Source organism: Hyperolius riggenbachi, chromosome 9 (genome assembly GCF_040937935.1).
Source record: "Hyperolius riggenbachi isolate aHypRig1 chromosome 9, aHypRig1.pri, whole genome shotgun sequence".
NCBI lineage: Eukaryota > Metazoa > Chordata > Amphibia > Anura > Hyperoliidae > Hyperolius > Hyperolius riggenbachi.
Genome location: NC_090654.1, coordinates 256421762 through 256442206, shown reverse-complemented (window position 1 = coordinate 256442206; position 20445 = coordinate 256421762). Strand labels below are relative to the sequence as shown.

The 20445-nt window shown below is 47.6% G+C and overlaps 1 protein-coding gene across 1 annotated transcript; it reads left to right on the top strand.

Moving 5' to 3' along the window:
- The first annotated feature begins 218 nt into the window (after positions 1–218).
- BBOF1 (basal body orientation factor 1) lies at positions 219–20217 on the top strand. Its single transcript, XM_068252120.1, has 11 exons — positions 219–293; positions 2503–2752; positions 3633–3698; positions 5719–5862; positions 7604–7684; positions 10661–10731; positions 13019–13163; positions 13362–13831; positions 16059–16163; positions 17428–17487; positions 19394–20217. The coding sequence occupies exons 1-11, from the start codon at positions 265–267 to the stop codon at positions 19515–19517; spliced, it is 1545 nt and encodes a 514-aa protein (XP_068108221.1). The 5' UTR covers positions 219–264; the 3' UTR covers positions 19518–20217.
- Positions 20218–20445: the final 228 nt, after the last annotated feature.

Genomic DNA, 20445 nt, shown 5'->3' with positions numbered 1-20445 from the left:
ATTCCTAGAAGTTTCTAATCTGAGGATAGATAAGGTTGTAGTAGAGGCGCCCATAATGACAGAGAGCGACCCTTGTCCTGCGACGTCACTACACTGTTAATATTTTACACAGAGCAGCCGCATCACACAAGCCCCAAACTCCAGTCCACTCAAAACATAAGCGGCTATCTAAAACACGGAAGCGTATAGCGGCAGTTCCGGTCACGTGATGAAGGGCGGGATTGCCGTTGCTATAGAGACGCAACGCCACAACAAGAGCCGAAAATGCCGGGAGTGCGGAAGGGGAGCAAGAGGTATCCCAATATCCTACCCCTCCCTATTCCCCTATATCCCCTCCATATAACCCAATACCATTCCCTGCCTCCTCCATATACCTCAATATCCCTGCACCATCTCCTCCATATACCCCAATATACCCCCCTTCCATATACTCCAAAATACCTCCCCTTCCCATCCATATCCCCAGTATACCTGCACCCCTCCATATACCCCAATATACCCCTCCTCCCTCTCCATATGTCACAGCATAGCTCCCAACTGTCCCTTTTTGGAAGCTCTGTCCCTCTTTCACCCTCATTTGTCCCTCTTTCAGGACTTTGTCCCTCTTTCTATATAAATATATATATTTCTATACTAAAAATGTGTTTGATTGATTCTAAACTTTATTCCCAACCTTTAAATTGATATAATACTAATTTTAATATGTTACTATAAAGAAAAATTAACCAGGATAGAAAGGACCAATGTGGTTTGAATTAAAAAACCAACATATTTTTCTTATGAAATCTTTATGGTATGCGTGACTAGAGGTGCGGTGAGGACGTGGCCATAGGTGTGGCAGGGGCGTGGCTTAAGTGTCCCTTTTTTCTCATTTTAAAAAGTTGGGAGGTATGTCACAGTACACCTCTGCTTCTACTCCATGTACCCCAATATACCTCCCCTCCACCTACATATATCCCAATACACCTCCTCTCCTTATACCCAAATACACATCCTCTCCTTATACCCCAATATACCTCCCCTCTCCCTCCATATACCCCAATGCCCCCCCCCACCCCATACACCCCAATATACCTTCCCTCCTCCTCCATATACCACAATATACCTTCCCTCCTCCTCCTCCATATACCACCATAAACCTCCTTATACCTTTCCACCATACAGTACAACATCCTGCCCCACCCCCTCCATATACCCCAGTATCCTGCCCCATCCCCTCCATATACCCCAATATATCTCCCCTCCCCCTTAAGTAAATGTGGGATAATCATAGCTCCCAACTGTCCCTCTTTTGGAGGGACTATCCCTCTTTGGGAACCAAATCCCTCTGTCCCTCTTTTTTCCTCATGTGTCATTTCCTCATATGTCCCTCTTTTTTTTGACTGATGTACAGATATGTGTAACATTTTCCAATGTTATTATAAAATAAAACTAAGGGCTGTTTTACACTACATGAATTCCGATTATTTTGATGTGATTTTATATGCGATTACGATTTTTGCTGTGATTAAGAAAAAAGTTCTGCATACTGCTGTTTTTTTGCGTTTTATTTCTTGTATTGCTAGCATCCTGTGAAAATTGCAAAGATTTGCAGTGTAAAAGAAGCCTAATGATGATAGCATAGGACTAGCATAGTTCGAATGATAAAACCACCGTATCTCTTTTGCTTCTGAATGCTTTGTGATATGCGTGACTAGGGGTGTAGCTAAGCGTGGCTAGAGATGTGGTAGGGGCGTGCAGTGTTCTCCCCAGGCTCTTTTAGCCGAGTGCTTCACCCGGCTAGTTTTGGTGACCACCCGGCTGTCATCGGCTCACCTCCTCCTATGCTGTAAGCAGAGTTGCCCTGCATTCTCATCTCACTCCACTCAGCTACTTTTTCATGCTTACCGGCTACTATTTCATGCCACTCAGCTGGAAAAAAATTCTGGGGAGAACACTGGTGTGTCTTACAGTGTCCCTCTTTCTTTACTCAAATTTACACTCACAGCTGATCTGTTAATGGGCACCTATGGCAGTGGAGGGGGCTTTAAGGGTTAGGGATGGTGGGGGAGGGGTTATGGTTAGCCACCCACCAGGGGAGTTTTACTGTTACGCACCTCCTGGGGGTATCGGTTAGTGTTAGGCATTAAGAGGGAGGGTTCTGTGTGGGAATAGGGTTAGGTTAGGACGTAGTAAAATATTGGTAAAGTTACAGATATTCTACTATAGTGGATTATGGAGTATCAGTAAAATTACTAATATTCTATTTCTGTTATTTTGCACCCATTTCTGCATGTGACACTTTCATCTGTACACCTCCATATACCGCAATATATCTCCTCTCCCCCCTCCAAATACCCAAATATTCCTCAAACCCCCCCTCCCCCTATATACCACAATATACCTCGCTTCCCCCTCCATTATCTCCAATGTACCTCCCCTTTCTTCCATATACCTCCCGTTCCTCTTGATATCCCAGTACTTGAAAGGATCAGGCTGAAGGTTGTTATGCTATCTGTGCAGGAAGAAGAAGGTGGGGAAACATGACACGAGGGTGGAGAAGGAGTCGGAGGTGGAGAAGATGAAAGCTAATGCTGCAGTGTGGGAGTCCCGGCTGAAGATGGCCGAGCTATCCCGGTCTCAGTACCGAGATGCGGCCCGGACTCTGGCACAGAACAATGAGGAACTCAGCAAGAACCAGGAGCAAATGGAGAAGGACCTGCTGGATGTGGTTGGATTCCTGAAGAAGCAGGACCAGGAGAAGGATGAGCTGGTATGACTTCCTCCCGACACATACAGTACCTCTATACCCCTGTTCATTCCATTCTCTGTTCCCTCCTCCCTGTGTGATTTCCCCCTCTCTGTTCCCTCCTCCCTGTGTAATTACCCCGTCTCTGTTCCCTCCTCCCTGTGTGATTACCCCTCTCTGTTTCCTCCTCCCTGTGTGATTTCCCCCTCTCTGTTCCCTCCTCCCTGTGTGATTACCCCTCTCTGTTCCCCCCTCCTTGTGTAATTACCCCGTCTCTGTTCCCTCCTCCCTGTGTGATTACCCCTCTCTGTTCCCTCCTCCCTGTGTGATTTCCCCCTCTCTGCTCCCTCCTCCCTGTGTGATTGCCCCATCTCTGTTCCCTCCTCCCTGTGTGATTACCCCTCTCTGTTCCCCCCTCCCTGTGTGATTTCCCTCTCTCTGTTCCCTCCTTCCTGTGTGATTTCCCCCTCTCTGTTCCCTCCTCCCTGTGTGATTTCCCCCTCTCTGTTCCCTCCTCCCTGTGTGATTTCCCCCTCTCTGTTCCCTCCTCCCTGTGTGATTACCCCCTCTCTGTTTCCTCCTCCCTGTGTGATTACCCCTCTTTGTTCCCTCTTCCCTGTGCGATTTCCCCTCTCTTTTCCCTCCCTGTGTGGTTGCCCCCCTCTCTGTTCCCTCCTCCCTGTGTGATTTCCCCCTCTCTGTTCCCTCCTCCCTGTGTGATTTCCCCCTCTCTGTTCCCTCCTCCCTGTGTAATTGCCCTCCTCTCTGTTCCCTCCTCCCCGTGTGATTACACCCTCTCTGTTTCCTCCTCTGTGTGTGGATACCGCTCTCTGTTCCATCCTCCCTTTGTGAATACCCCTCTCTGTTTGCCATGAATGAGTTACTCTTGTATTTATGTCCATAGATTGAGAAATTGCAACAACAGCTGTACATAGAGAGGAAACAGGCAGAGGAAGAGAGAGATCAACTGGTGAGTTTCTCTATAAGTTTTTCCAACTGTATATAGCTGGTTACTGCTGGATGTGAAGTATGTATAGGCAGAGGGCAGTGTTGGATGTGTACAGGCAGAAGGTGGTGCTGGGTGCGTACAGGCAGAAGCAGTGCTGGGTGCGTACAGGCAGAGGGCGTTGCTGGGTGCTTACAGGCAGAAGGTGGTGCTGGGTGCGTACAGGCAGAAGGCGCGCTGGGTGCGTACAGGCAGAAGGTAGTGCTGCTTGCATTCAGGCAGAAGGGGGTGCTGGGTGCATACAGGCAGAGGGTGGTGTTGGGTGTGTACAGGCAGAGGGCGGTGCTGGGTATGTACAGGCAGAGGGCGGTGCTGGGTATGTACAGGCAGAGGGCGGTGCTGGGTATGTACAGGCAGAGGGCGGTGATGGGTATGTACAAGCAGAGGGCGGTGCTGGGTGTGTACAGGCAGAGGGCGGTGCTGGGTGTGTACAGGCAGAGGGCGGTGCTGGGTATGTACAAGCAGAGGGCGATGCTGGGTGTGTACAGGCAGAGGGTGGTGTTTGGTGTGTACAGGCAGAGGGCGGTGCTGGGTATGTACAGGCAGAGGGCGGTGCTGGGTGTGTAGAGGCAGAAGGCGGTGCTGGGTGTGTAGAGGCAGAGGGCGGTGCTTGGTGTGTAGAGGCAGAGGGCGGTGCTGGGTGTGTACAGGCAGAAGGCAGTGCTGGGTGTGTACAGGCAGAAGGTGGTGCTGGGGGCATACAGGCAGAAGGCTATGCTGGGTGCGTACAGGCAGAAGGCTATGCTGGGTGCGTACAGGCAGAAGGCTATGCTGGGTGCGTACAGGCAGAAGGTGGTGCTGGGCGCATACATGCAGAAGGTGGTGCTGGGCGCGTACAGGCAGAAGGCGGTGCTGGGTGTGTACAGGCAGAGGGCGGTGCTGGGTGCTTACAGGCAGAGCGTGGTGCTGGTTGTGTACAGGCAGAGGGCGGTGCTGCTACCCATGTATGGAAGTCTTCACATGGATGACGAGGCCAGCAGAAGCTGGGAGATGTGGATGGAATGGGGACCGCTGCACATGCAGGGAGTCTTCACGTGGATGATGAGGCAAGCATTAGATGGAAGGTGTGGATGGAATGTGGGCTGCTGCACATGCAGGGAGTCTTCACATGGATGATGAGACCAGGAGCAGATGGGAGGTGTGGTTGGAATGGGGGTTGCTGCACATGCAGGGAGTCCTCACATGGATGATGAGACCAGGAGCAGATGGAAGGTGTGGTTGGAATGGGGGCTGCTGCACATGCAGGGAGTCTGCACATGGATGATGAGGCAGCAGTAGCTGGGAGATGTGGATGGAATGGGGGCTGCTGCACATGCAGGGAGTCTTCACATGGATGATTAGACAGCAGTAGATGGAAGGTGTGGTTGGAATGGGGACCGCTGCACATGCAGGGAGTCTTCACATGGATGATGAGGCCAGCAGTAGATGGAAGGTGTGGATGGAATGGGGACCGCTGCACATGCAGGGAGTCTGGACATGGATGATGAGGCCAGCAGTAGATGGGAGGTGGGGATGGAATGGGGGCTGCTGCACATGCAGGGAGTCTTCACATGGATGGCGAGGTCAGCAGTGGATGGGAGGTGTGGATGGAATGGGGACCGCTGCACATGCAGGGAGTCTGCACATGGATGATGAGGCCAGCAGTAGATGGGAGGTAGGGATGGTATGGGGGCTACTGCACATGCAGGGAGTCCTCACATGAATGATGAGGCAGCATTAGATGGAAGGTGTGGTTGGAAGGAGCTCTGCAATAAACCGGGTGATCCATTTGAAGATGGCATTGTGTGGGCTTGGCAGTAGAATGGATCAGAGGCACACATACAGTAGATTGTGTGTTACATGGTATGATCAGAAGGGATGCTGTTTTATTTGGGAAAAGAACAGTACTCATGACAATGGGGCAGCACCACAGTTAGGCCATGGCAGCAGAGCTGTATCCAGCCTTTATTCTCATTGAATATTATCTTGATTCTGGCTTTTACAGGTGGACACCTACAAGAAACAGATGGACAGTTTGGAAGCAAGATGTGCCCAGAAAAGTCACGACCTTCAGATGATCCAGTCGGAGTTCAGAGCCATGAAGGAATTCCGCAGACGTAAAATGGAACTGGAGAGAGAGTTGGATGAGGTGATTCATCATATTTCACATAAGCCACCCACTACTTATAACTATTGCAATGTTCTCTATACAGGCCTTCCAAACAAAGACCTGCACCGCCTGCAATTAGTACAGAATGCCGCTGCAAGGCTGTTAACTAGCAACCCCGCCATTGTCCGATAACACCGACCCTTCGCTCATTCCACCAGCTACTGATAAAATGGAGAATTCTGTTTAAAGTGAACCTGAGGCGAAAATAAACCAATAAGATAAACAATTACCAGTATATTTATCCATTTATCCTTCTCCTCCTAAAAGTGACTTTTTTATGTATCCCTGGTATTTCTTTTTCTATTTTAACATTTACAAAGTAGGTTGAATGGTTTACAGTCTCTAATCAGTGGCAGCCTATTATGTGTCCCAGAGTTAGAAAAAGGTCAATAGTGCCTGTATTTTATCTCTCCCCGGAGCTCAGAAGTTGTATTCTGCCAGGAAAACTTTTATGGCTGTAATTTGCTTATCAGTAATGTTTACCATGTTCCCAACACGGTACCGACAAGGCAGTAGCTGTCACTTCCATGCCTAGAAATGAACGCTTTCAGGCAGCAAAATAAAACAAGTAATACCTGAAGGACTTTTTGCAGCTGCATCCCCCCCCCCCTTCCTGATTTAAAGATCGAAAGAATCTTACAAGTTGGTCACCCCCCCCCGAGTCCATCTCAAAACCTTCAGAGACAGAGGCTTCTGTCATGCTGCCCCTACACTTTGGAACTCCCTGCCCCACCCGGTCAAGACATCTCCATCCCTGGAAGCATTTAAAGAGAACCCGAGGTGGGTTCTAAGAATCTAGTTAGCATACAGAGGCTGGGTCTGCATATAATACCCAGCCTCTGTTGCTATACTGTTTCCCAGCAATAGAAGAAAAAGACTGGGTCTCCACCTGGATAAATGCAATTGTAGCACTATTTTATTGCACCATCACTATGGTGCAATAAAATAGTTCTACAATTACATTTATCCAGGTGGAGGCCCAGTCTTTTTCTTCTATTGCTGTGGATTGTTGCACCTTGAAGGATCCGGGTGTGGACTGGTGGACTCCCTGGCTTCACATATTATTGCAGTTGAGCTTCTAGGACTGTTTGTTTTTTCCTTGCTATACTGTTTCCCCCCAGCCCCCCTCTGCGCTCTGCTATGCCCCCATAAATCAATAGCCGTGCTGGCGACATGCAGCATGTCACCAGCCGGCTGTTTACATGTGAAGTGTCAGTCTGCCGCTCCCCCGCCTCCTCCATAGCGCCGGTCCCCGCCCGCGTCCCTTCCCTCCCGCTGATTGGAGGGAAGGGACGTGGGCGGGGACCAGCGCTATGGAGGAGGCGGGAGAGTGGCAGAGACTGACACTTTACATGTAAACAGCCGGCTGCGTGTCGCCAGCACGGTGATTGATTTATGGGGCATACCAGAGCGCAGGGGGAGACTGGGGGAGATAATATAGCAACAGAGGCTGGGTATTATATGCAGACCCAGCCTCTGTATGCTAATTGTATTCTTAGAACCCACCTCGGGTTCTCTTTAAGCCCAAACTGAAAAGCCACCTGTTTAGTCTGGCATTAATGAACACCTGACTATTTTCTCTGTAACACAGTCCAGCCTTCAACCCTGTATTGATCTGAGACATATCTATGCACTTTGAGTCGTATGGGAGAAAAGTGCTTTACAAATGTTATTATATTGTATTATAACTTGGACTTACCTGCATGTTCTCTCCTGGCAGATGAAAGAGAGACTGCACCAAGCCAACCTGCAGCACAAAGAGGCAGTGGCAGCCAACGAGAGGCGCTTCTTCCAAGAGAAGGTGAGAACTAGATAGCTCACATAGTATGTATAAGGGAGGCACAAGATTGTTAATTGTTATGTATACAGCGCCAACATCTTCCGTAGTGCTGTACATAGTACAAAACAAATAGTGGGGAACATAGATACATGAGAGGTTCAGACAACCAGGACATCCAGTAATACAAATACAGGCATTGTTGACGTGTGGTTTGAGACATCACAAATACTGGTGCATGTTCATATGATAAATTACAGCAGATTAGTAATCACTAGCAGGAGGTCCCTGCCATTTTACAATCTAGTAGGGTAGTGGATTGGAGACATTCGGGAAGGAGACAGGGGTCAGCGGATGAGGCAGTAAGCCTCCAATGCTACTTGTAGCTAATTATAGGCTTGTCTGATCAGGTGTGTTTTGAGAGAACGCTTGAGGCTGGTTTTACACTGTAAACTGGTGGTATCGGTGCGTCGCGCTCATCGCACTGCCAAAAGCAGGCCTTCAGGGAACACTGCGTAAGTACACAGTGTTCCCTGTCTTGCAATCGGCCAAGCAGGAAGTGACATGCGCTTGCGGTCACTTCCTGCTTCGGGTATGCGGAAGTGCACGGAAGCATATTGTAAAAATACGCTTCCGTGCATGCACGTTGCAATGCCAACTTTAAAAAAAAAAAAAAAAACCCGTGGGTCGCCATAGATTAATATGACTTCCGGGCCGACCCACACTGCCACTTGTCCCGCAGGAGCCACACAGTAACGTAGGTATGCGCTAGTGTTAAATTGGGTCTAGCGCACTGTACCGCAACGTGGGAAGTATGAATTTCCCCATAGGGATTTATTAGGATGTGGTAGCAGTGCGGCAATTTGCCACAAAGCACCGCGCCAGTGTGAAAGGGCCCTGAAGATTTCCAGGCTCATGACGGACTGGATGTGAGAGAGAGTTCCAAAAGAAAGGTGATGCTCGTGAGAAGTTCTGAATGTGTAAGTGAGAGGAGGTGACAAAGCTAGAGGACAAGAGGGTCTACTGCAGGGGTAGGAACCCTATGGCTCGGGAGCCAGATGTGGCCCTTTTGATGGCTGCATCTGGCTCACAGACAAATCAGTAGGGGTTGATTCACTAAGCTTCACTGTTCAACAGCGCAGCTTAGTGTGGCAGCGCAAGTAACATTTTCAAAGTAGGCACGTTACTGCTGTAGCATGCGCTACTAACTTACTCGCGCTACCCCAAAACGAACGGCTGCTCCAATTGTCCCACTCTGCATCCTGTCGGGTCTAGTGACTTTGTAGGATGAGATCCCTGCACTTTGATTGGCCCTACAGGGTGCCTGTCACTTGACAGGCAGCCTATTGGGCCAAAGTGAGTCAATTCCCAAGTCCGCTAGCTAATTGTACAAAGCTGTTAGTTGGTGTTTCTCCTGTTTGGCTCTCAAAGAAATTGCTGATGCTGATGTTGCTGAGAGCCAAGAGAAGCTGAAGACGTGTGACACTTCCGCTGCCCGGCGGATCAACTGTATACACATCACCATGGCAACAGGGACATGAGCCCTCTGCTGCACATGCGCACTGTGCCAGTTTAAAACATATTGTATGGCTCTCAGGGAAATACATTTTAAAATATGTGGCGTTTATGGCTCTCTCAGCCAAGAGCAAGGTTCTGGGTGGAATAGTATCTTGAGATTAATGAGGAAATGTATGGAGGTGACAACTTACATAGAGCTTTGCATGATAGGATGAGGAGCTGAAATTTGATCCTTTGGATGATTGATAACTGATAGAGAGATTGGCAGAGAAGGGCTGCCTCAGTTGATAGTGAGGAGAGGTGAATGAGACTAGCAGCAGAGTTTAGTAGGGACTGGAGAGGTGCCAGTCTGTTTTTTGGTAGTTACCCCCAGACAGTGAGCTTTCAGACCATAAACCGGCATGTGCGATGCACTGCATCGCACTGTCAAAATCAGGCCTTCAGGGAACACTGCGCAATAGCCTGTCTGACCACTGGCCAAGCCATGCACGCTTGTCATCACTTCCTCTTTTGGGAATGTAGAAGTGTATTACTTAAATACGCCGCGAATTAAGGTACTTGTTGACCTGCGTCAGGATGCAGCAAAAACGTCACTTCAGTCGCGTTGGATCGTAGTATGAAAGTCTCCATAGACTTTCATTGCACGGCGGTGAGGTGCGGTGAATATAACGCACTGACTCGGTGTAAAAGGGCCCTTAGGAGTTGAGGTTATTGGGGTATTTTCCACATTGATGGTCACTATGGGTGGGGGAGCCTGTATGGTAGCGCCGGCCCTGCATGGGATGGAATCTTGTGAAGCATGTGATTGCTGGAGTCCTTCTCTTCCAGAAGCTGTTGCAGTGACACATTGTGTGCGAGGTACCCTTCTGGCTCTTGTGATTTTTGGCTGTTGTAGTATATGGTGGCACCTATCCATGTACAGCTGGTACAGCAACAACAATTTGGAAGCCATCCTTCTGTGTTACTTAAATGGTGCTAGTGGTGAAGGGGGATCGGGTATTCTGAATGCAGGGTACAATTAGGAAAGCCACCACTCTGCGGGAAATGGATGGGGGGACGAGGGGTATTCTGGATGCAGGGTAGTACTGGGAATGCAACCACTCTGAGGGAATTGGATAGAGGGGAGTATTCAGGTTGCAGGGTATTATTAGAAAAAGGAACCACTCTGAGGGAATTGGATGGAGGGGAGTATTCAGGATGCAGGGTGGTATTTGGAAAGCCACCACTCTGACTGGTTATGAAGAATGTGTAATTATGGTTTGAACATCTGTTTGGTAGGTGGAGACACATTTCAGCAGAAGCTTCCCCACTTCCTTTGATAGGGTTTGTGATGAACAATAAATGCTGTAGCGTTAAGCTTCTGAGAATGGTTGGCTGCAGAGTCATGTTCCTGAAACTTCTGTAGCATCAGATCCAGACATGACCACAGTCATCAGGAATAGACAGACATTATCTGACGTAATGCTTGAATATTTTCCTCAGCAACGTCTGGAAAAGGAGGCAGAGAAGAAGGTTGTGCTGTTGGCAGAAAAAGCTCACAGTGAGGCCATCATGTAAGAACAGATACCTGATTGTCTCTCAACCTTCCATCCTGTACTCAGCTCTCCTACAGATCTTCTCCTCTTACCAATGTGTCCATGTCTGGCCTATAACTCTTCTCAACACCATGTCTGTCCCTTTCATGATTTCAGCAGCTTTCAGCTGATTCATTCTTGGTCTAATTGTACAGCTACTGGCAGATTTCTGTTTACAGTGTTTGGTTATGATTTGGTTAAATGCTTGTGGATTCTACTACTGGGTCTTTGTGTACTGCTGGGATTGTCATGGATAAACCAAAAGATTGCCCCAGATATACAGTAAGAGGTACAGACTAACCAGCAAGCTCATGGTGACCCAGAACTCATTGGAGTGTGTGGAGATATACAGTAAGAAATGTAATTGTAAGAATTACAGAGTGGGGATTCCCTTGGATATACAATAGGTAATGCTCTGGGTATAGAGTGGGAATTGCTCTGGATATAAAGTAGGGAATGCTCTGGGTATAGAGCGAGGATTGCTCTGGACATACAGTAGGAATTGCTCTGGGTATAGAGCGAGGATTGCTCTGGACATACAGTAGGAATTGCTCTGGGTATAGAGTAGGGATTGCTCTGAATATACAGTAGGGAATGCTCGGGGTATAGAGTGGGGATTGCTCTGGATATACAGTAGGGAATGCACTGGTTATAGAGTGGGGGTTGCTATGGGTATAGAGTGGGGATTGCTCTGAATATACAGTAGGGAATGCTCTTGGAATAGAGTGGGGATTGCTCTGGATATACAGTAGGGAATGCACTGGTTATAGAGTGGGGGTTGCTCTGGGTATAGAGTGGGGATTGTTTTGGATATAAAGTAGGGAATGCTCTGGTTATAGAGTGGGGGTTGCTCTGGATATACAGTAGTGAATGCTCTGGGTATGGAGTGGAGATTGCTCTGGATATAAAGTAGGGAATGCTCTGGTTATAGAGTGGGGGTTGCTCTGGATACACAGTAGTGAATGCTCTGGGTATGGAGTGGGGATTGCTCTGGATATACAGTATTGAATGCTCTGGGTATAGAGTGGGGATTGTTCTAGATATACCATAGGGAATGCTCTGGGTATAGAGTGGGGATTGCTCTGGATATACAGTAGGGAATGCCCTGGGTATGGAGTGCAGATTGCTCCGGATATACAGTTGGGAATGCTCTGGTTATAGAGTGGGGATTGCTCTGGATATACAGTAGTGAATGCTCTGGGTACAGAGCGAGGATTGCTCTGGACATACCGTATAAATTGCTCTGGGTATAGAGTGTGGATTGCTCTGGGTATAGAGTGGGGGTTGCTCTGGATACACAGTAGTGAATGCTCTGGGTATGGAGTGGGGATTGCTCTGGATATACAGTATTGAATGCTCTGGGTATAGAGTGGGGACTGTTCTAGATATACCATAGGGAATGCTCTGGGTATAGAGTGGGGATTGCTCTGGATATACAGTAGGGAATGCCCTGGGTATGGAGTGCGGATTGCTCCGGATATACAGTTGGGAATGCTCTGGTTATAGAGTGGGGATTGCTCTGGATATACAGTAGGAATTGCTCTGGGTATAGAGTGGGGATTGTTCTAGATATACCATAGGGAATGCTCTGGGTATAGAGTGGGGGTTGCTCTGGATATACAGTAGGGAATGCACTGGCTATATAGTGGGGGTTGCTCTGGGTATAAAGTGGGGATTACTCTGGATATACAGTAGGGAATGTTCTGGGTATGGAGTGGGGATTGTTTTGGATATACAGTAGGGGATGCTCTGGTTATAGATTGGGGGTTGCTCTGGATATACAGTAGGAAATGCTCTGGGTATAGAGTGGGGATTGCTCTGGATATACAGTAGTGAATGCTCTGGGTATGGAGTGGGGATTGTTTTGGATATACAGTAGGGAATGCTCTGTTATAGATTGGGGGTTGCTCTGGATATACAGTAGGGAATGCTATGGTTATACAGTGGGGATTGTTCTGGATATACAGTAGGGGATGCTTTGGGTATGGAGTGGGGATTGTTTTGGATATACAGTAGGAAATGCCCTGGTTATATATTGGGGGTTGCTCTGGATATACAATAGGGAATGCTCTGGTTATAGAGTGGGGGTTGCTGTGGATATACAGTAGAGATTGCTCAGTTTAGACAGGTCTTGTTCACAGTAATAATTTAGTTTGGTTCTACAGTCAGTGTGTGTTATTTTGTTGAGGCCTCAGGTTGCAGCTCTGCACATAGGATATGTGTGGTGACAGGACATTACACTTGTTTCCTTGTTCTTATTTTTCAGTCAGTTGGATGAAGTGGGAAGATCTGTTTTCAGGGAGAATGTGCGTCTTAAAGAAGCCCTGTCATATCATGTGGACGAGACTCGCAATCTCCAAAAAAGCATCAGGCAGCTGAAGGATGAGAAGGAGCGACTGCTGCAGGACAAGGTTTTTCCAGTCTCTTTACATAACATTCTTGTGCTCATCTGTAGATCTGTATACAACAAGCGTTTATACAGAACATTCTTCTTGATGTATCTGGTGCTTTCCTATACTTGTCCTGATCAAACTTCACTCTAGAACAGACACAGAATTTGATCATTATGATGACAATAGTAAATACGTCTTTTTTTTTTTTTTACCAAGGAATCCTATGAAAAACTGGTTGAGGAGAAGGTGCTGCAGGTTGCTCAGAAGAATTCTCAGATCCAGGAGATCCAGCGCACGTTGCAGAGACTAGAGCATGCCTCTCCAGAGGACAGCTTGCAGAAGAAGCAACTTCCAATAGATGCAGCAGACCAAGCAGGACGCCTGGAGAAGTTACAGAAACTCCTGGACATGAAGGAGCGAGAGATGAATCGGGTGAAGAAACTGGCCCATAATATCCTCCAAGAGAGGACGGAGGTGGAGCTTTTCTTCCTGCAGTCTTTGGAGCACGTCAGACAGGAGATCCAATCCAGCAGAAACTGTTACCAGAAGTTGGCTCAAGCAGCTTACAACAGCCGAATGATGGAGGCCGCCACAGGAACAGAGAACTATCCCAAAGTCAGAACCTTCCAGAACAAAGAACACAGCACCAATGATGTCATCCATGACCTGAGAGAGGCTGAGAAATGGTAACCCTGTCCATCCAGGCCACTCCTATATTTCCTTGTCATTTGCTCTCCCAAATTTACTGCTGTCCTTCTAACCCAGTGATCTGCAAACTTGGCTCTCCGGCTGTTAAGGAACTACAAGTCCCACAATGTATTTGCCTTTATGAATCATGACTGTGGCTGTCAGACTCCCGCAATGCATTGTGGGACTTGTAGTTCCTTCACAGCTGGAGAGCCAAGTTTGCAGATTACTTCTAACCAATTCAGAAACATTCTGGTCCTTAAAGCCCACCCAGATACATATTTTTTTTGTCTGCATGCCCAAATACCTCCCCCCCCCCAACTCTTGATACACCCCTTCCCTCTACCCTCATCCTCCCCCCTACATACAACCTTTTCCTTGCAAGTAACTCCAAATGCATTGTCCTTTTTGCCCAACCAGATGCATTTCTTTCCTGCCTGCATGCCCAGTTACCTTCCTGCCTCCCTTCCCTTCCCCTTAACTCCTGATACACTCCTTCCCTCTAAATGATACATGTCAAACTCTGGTCCACAGGCCAATCCCCTCCGAATCTTAAATTTGGCCCCCAAGTGGTTTCCCCAATTTACATTATGTTTGCCCACTAGGGAAGCTATATTGGAGGTGAAGCCCTAGAACACCAAGGAAGCCATATGGGAAGGTATGGGGAAAGCACTAAACACTAGGAAACTGTATATGGGAGGATGGGGGCCTCTAGACACCAAGGAACTGTATAGAGGAGGGAGAACCACTAGACACCAGGGGAACTGTATAGGGGTTGGAGGGGGGGCATTAGACACATGTGAACTTTATAAGGGAGGAAGATGGCCAGTAAAAATTGAGGTTGGCCTTGGACTTGGCCCCAGTGTTCAGTTTCGTCCGACTTAGTATTTGAGTTTTACACCCCTGCTTCTACATCCTCCTCTCTACTTCCCCCTTTTCCTTGCAGTAACTCCAGATACATTGACCTTGTTGCCCAGCCGTATGCATTTCTGTCTGTCTTTCCAGCATGTTTAATCAAGGAAGGCCTGCACACCTGATGCACAAATTTGCATTATACAGCATTTAAGCATAAGGAGACTAGCATGGGTGCTGGATCATAATTGGACAACAGTCGTAAACTATAGAATCAAAAGTAAAATAACCCGCACACCACGTATTGAATTGATCAAAAATTTGTATTCAAAAGAGTAGAGCACAAGGCAAAAGTGACAAGCATATATAGCTGTAGTAGCCAATAAACATCAAGGGCCACAAACACTGGGATTATACAAAATACATTGCAAATGTAACAGGTTCACAAAGGTATAACCTAGGGTTTTTGGACTCTTAAGCTTGGTTCATTTGTATGCCATTCATTCATTATGTATGCTATCTACTCATCATGTATGCTTTTCATGCACATATTGCGGTAGACTCATGTACTTAGTATACTTGTGATTCAATATACCTTTGTGAACCTGTTACATTTGCAATGTATTTTGTATAATCCCAGTGTTTGTGGCCCTTGATGTTTATTGGCTACTACAGCTATATATGCTTGTCACTTTTGCCTTGTGCTCTACTCTTTTGAATACAAATTTTTGATCAATTCAATACGTGGTGTGCGGGTTATTTTACTTTTGTGTCTTTCCAGCATGCCCACATACATCCCTGTCTCCTCCTTCACTCCCCAATTCCTGATACACCACATCCCCCCCCCCCCCCCTTCATTTTTTTTTGCTTGCAGTAACCCCAGATGCAGTGTCCTTTTAGCGCACCCGGATCCATTTCTTCTCTTTCTGTATGCAAGCCTCTACCCACATACACTGACCCTCACCACCCCCACTGACTCCCGGTCTCTCAACCCCCCTTTCCCCTACAGATAAGCTGTTTCCCTCCAGTCCTGGAGATTCACCCTGTCTCATCACCTACCCTCTCCCCAGGCACACACTGTCTCTGCATACTTCCAAATACATCCTCTCCTTCCAGCCTAGCAGATGCAACCTGTGCCTTCAGCAGTGCTTGATACACACCTTCTTTCCTGCCCCCCCTCCAATACATTGCCGCACCTGTTCCCCAGATACAACTTGTGCTCCCCATCCTTGTCCTTTGCGCCACAAATGCACTGTTGTCCATACAACCCATTCCGACACACTCCTGTCCGTATAGCCCACCAAAATACTTTCCTCCCCAGAAGCTACCTGTTCTCGTAGCCTTCCAGGTAAACTCCTGTTTCCATTGTTGTAGGTCTCACATGGAGAGCGGGAAGGTTGATTTTGGGGATCTCACTTGGGAACAGAAGGAGAAAGTCCTGAGGTTGTTGTTTGCCAAAATGAACGGCGCGGTTAAATGGTAAGGATCCATTTTCTAGCATGATAGGGACCTTATTGTCCTTGATTTCTCTTATAACATACAGTGATTGGAGTCAAAACACCCTAAAAACAAAAAATAAATAAATATGTACAAGTTAAATTAGGCTTGGTTCACATTACTGCGGTTGCAGATCGGATCTATTTCTAACGGATCAGTTTTTCTGAAAAACTGATCAGTTTTTCAAAATGTTGTACTTTCGTAGCATACGTTTTCAGTACAGAAGACATCTGCCAAAAACGTGTCCTTCTGGGTGTCCAGGGCCTAGGGCAAAGGTAAATTGGGGGCCCCCTACATCCACCCTGAAAAATCAGCCCCCTGGCTCCTGAGCTAGCTGCTGCTGCTTCATCCCCCCCCCCCCTCCTCATTGCAGCCTGCGGCATCCTAACACTATGATGGTGGTGGAGGTGAGATGGCAGATCAGGATGCTTGCACTGCGACCGCGGCATATCTGTGAGTGTGGGATGGGAAGTGAGGACCATGAGGTGGTGGCTCAGCAGGCAGGGGAAAGCGGCAGGAATACATACTTTACCTGCTTCCACCGGCATCATGGTTGCCGTAGTTCTTTTTCTGTCTCCTGGACTGCAGCGGCGCTCTTCCCAACATGACGCAGGCATGTGACCTCATCATGTTAGGGAGAGTGCCACTTTTAAGTGAAGACTGGCAAAAAGACTGGATCCGTGGCTCCGTTTCTGTCCTATCCAAAAAACGTATCTCACTTGGATAAGATAGCAAGGAAGTTGCTCCCTAATTTTTTCTCAAAGTGTTCCAGGACAGCAGCCTTGAGCAGTGAATGCGTCCAGACATTGGTGGGAGAAACCGGTGTCTTCTCCATAAGCAGTGAATGTTTTTGATCATTGGTGGGAGAAACCAGTGTCTTCCCCATGAGCAGTGAATGTTTCCACTTGCTTGGGAGAAAACAATATTTTCCCCATAAGCAGTGCATCTTTTCAGTCACTGGTGGGAGGAGTCAGTATCTTAATCATGAGCAGTGGATGTTTTCAGTCACTGTTGGGAGGAGTCAGTTTTTAACAGGAAGCTCTGAGATCTTGAGCAGATATGGATAGGTATACAGCTGTGGAAACCTGCACTAAAAAAAAGTTTTTTTGTTTTTTTTTTATTTAAAAGTTTCAGTACAATGGTAATACGTATCACTCAGGTCAAGGTCACCACTTATGTGACATTGTGGTGACACTGTGTGAATGGAACTGAGATGGGAACTGCACTGACACTTCTTTCATGACAGGAAGAAGACGGCTGGTGTGAGAGCTGTGACTGCTCCAGCAGCTTCAGAGCTTCCTTCCAGGTGAGATGTATAGCTCATGGCCTTCTTCCAAGGGCTCTCCATTACGCCAATCCTCCACTTCTACTATGCCAAGCCTCCTCTTCCCCATACCACCCCTCCTCTTCCCCATACCACCCCTCCTCTTCCATGTTACCCCTCCTCTCCTACCAGGCTGCCCCTCCTCTTCCCCATACCACTCCTCCTCTTTCCCCATGTCACCCTTCCTCTTCTACCATGCTACCTTTCCTCTTCCTCATGTCACCTCTCCCTCCATGCCACCCCTCCTCTTCCCCTATGCCACACCTTTTTTTTCACCATGTCATCTTTCTTCTTCTTCCATCCCACCCCTCCTCTTCCACCACTTCACTCTCCTCCTCCGTGCCACCCTTCCTCTTCCTAGTGTTCAGGAGGCCACTGCTGTTAGTAGTAGTTCTAATTAAAGATAAGATATGGAGCACATTTCCCTACATACACCACCATAGAGAAGCCTTGTGGAGGATTTAACATGGGGGATGGGTGGTTTATGTTGAAGGAGGTTTGGGTTAGTCATCGTGGGAGAGGTATAGCTTAGAGGAAAGGTTAGTCAAGTGATTGATGAAGAGAGGTAGCAAAGGGCATTTCACCAGCATTCTATCAGCAAGCACACCTGTTCAGTGGCATACTAAGCACATGTGCCATGTGGGCGGCGCTACACAGGGGTACTGCCCCCTCCCCTCCAGGAATCATTGTGTCCCTCTGAGTGCCCCCCTTGCTTAGTAACATACAGTTAACTGTTTCCAAGCTCCAGCTGCATACAGTGAACAGGATAGGGTCTGTAAAAACCTCTCCATGTCAGCCTGAGTCTATGTAGGTGTAAAGTAAACCAAGGGTCTTATCTATATGCCAGAAATACCTCACAATCCTTGCAAGGTCTCTTGTAATGCATGTATCTGGTTGATGCTTTTATTTGCATAGAAAACGTTCTACCTTCTTCTAGGTGAAAGTTCTTATGTTGTCAGTCAACAAGAATAGAGTCTGAAGAAGGCTTACGAACTGAAAGTTTACTGTTTTTCTTTTAAATTAGCCAATAAACTAGATCTTGTATTTCACAGACAGGACGTTTTGAATTAGGATAATAATCCTGATTCCAAACTTCCTGTCTGTACAATACAAGCTCTAGTCACCAGTGATGCTTAGCTACTAAGATAAGGAGTTACACGCACAGTGTTTCTCTCCCTCCTGCCTCTCCCCCCCCTTGCTTGTACAGTCATCAGACACAGGCTGGGGGCTGGAATGATTTGTCCATGACTTGTCCACGCAGGAGCAGCTTGCTAGCAAATAAGGATTAAAGCATGTATGCACAAACTACATCTGTAGATAACGTTTCTTCAATAATAGCACCCTCATTTGGACAATCTGCTCTGCTCAAAAACACCTGAGTTCTGTTTTGTGATGTTTACATTTGGTTCCTAACATTGCTGAACTAGTTGGCCTTATTTTTATCCAAAGGTAAAAATTGGCCTGCGCTGCCCAAATGCTGGGATGGGTTGCAGGTGCTGCTCATTTAGCTGGGTGGCGCCAGCAATCCTGAGTAAAAGTTAGAAGAAACAACGGAGCACTCCTTGGTGCATTAACTTTTAATTTAGGTAGACACACAACATAAATACACTTACAGTGTGTAGGTGGAATAAGCGCTCATCAGGCCTGCTGGCGTTCCTCTCCACTCTCCTGCACCTGGCCGGGCCTTATTTTTATCACCTGAGTTAGGCAAAAAATATTTAAAGCTTACCATACAAACATTGATTTTGATCACCCGAATGGGCCCCAGTAGCCAGCCATGGTGCCTCCTTTGTGCCTGGCAAAAATGTGAAACTAGAGCAGCCACTGTGTGCCACATGTCCTGGTGCTCGTTTTTCTGTATGAATTGATTTTTCTGTTTTATCTGCAGGGAATGTGGACAGATCGGCGTCAGTGAAAATACTGTCTTCATTACTCAACAAGTTCCAGAACAATCTCCATCGTCTGCATTCCTCCCAGATATCCACATGGCAAAGCTTCACAATGTGGCTTAAAGATCAGTATTATGTCACATTCATAGATCTGGCCCGTGGCTGCATACATGTGGTCTCTTGCTGCACGCATGCACATAGATGCGGTCTGTGGCTGGCGGTGTGCATGCATATGGTTGTAGTCTGTGGCTGTCTGCATGCATATGTATGTGGTCTCTAGCTGCACACATGCACATGGGTGTGGTCTCTGGCTGACTGCGTGTATGCACATGGGTGTGGTCTCTGGCTGACTGCGTGTATGCACATGGGTGTGGTCTCTGGTTGGCTGCGTGTATGCACATGGGTGTGGTCTCTGGTTGGCTGCGTGTATGCACATGGGTGTGGTCTCTGGTTGGCTGCGTGTATGCACATGGGTGTGGTCTCTGGTTGGCTGCGTGTATGCACATGGGTGTGGTCTCTGGTTGGCTGCGTGTATGCACATGGGTGTGGTCTCTGGTTGGCTGCATGTATGCACATGGATGCAGTATCTTGTAAGAATGTTTCTCTCCTCCTCCTTGCAGATCTCTGGTGATTGGTGGATGATCAGTGGTTTCCTTGTCAGTACAGCATGATCACTATCCTCACACCGAGTTCTGTAAGGTCATTCCCGATCCTTCACTCCAAACATTTCCAACCGTTGACATGCGTGTGGTCTTATAATAGATGTGTGATCTCCTGCTGCTTAGATGGAGTTTCTCTGTCCTGAAATAAACTGTCTGTCTAAGCCGTCTGTATTGTTTGCATTTCATCTCAGGACAGGACGGGGTCTGTGCAAAGCTAGCTTCACCCACATGCGAGATGCACAGCAGCAGCAGAGGGGCAGGGTCTGTGTAAATATGGCTCCACCCTCATGCAGGATGCACAGCAGCTACAGAATGAGCAGCAGCAGAGGGGTGAGGTGTGTGTAAATTTGGCTCCACCCTCATGAAGGATGCACAGCAGCTACTGAATG

Bases quoted from the DNA above. Each gene is read 5' to 3' on its own strand.
- BBOF1 (XM_068252120.1), top strand. From the start codon at position 265: ATGCCGGGAGTGCGGAAGGGGAGCAAGAG. The intron at 2,753-3,632 runs GTATGACTTCCT...TTATGTCCATAG, and splicing joins ACCAGGAGAAGGATGAGCTG to ATTGAGAAATTGCAACAACA. The intron at 13,164-13,361 runs GTTTTTCCAGTC...TTTTTTACCAAG, and splicing joins AGCGACTGCTGCAGGACAAG to GAATCCTATGAAAAACTGGT.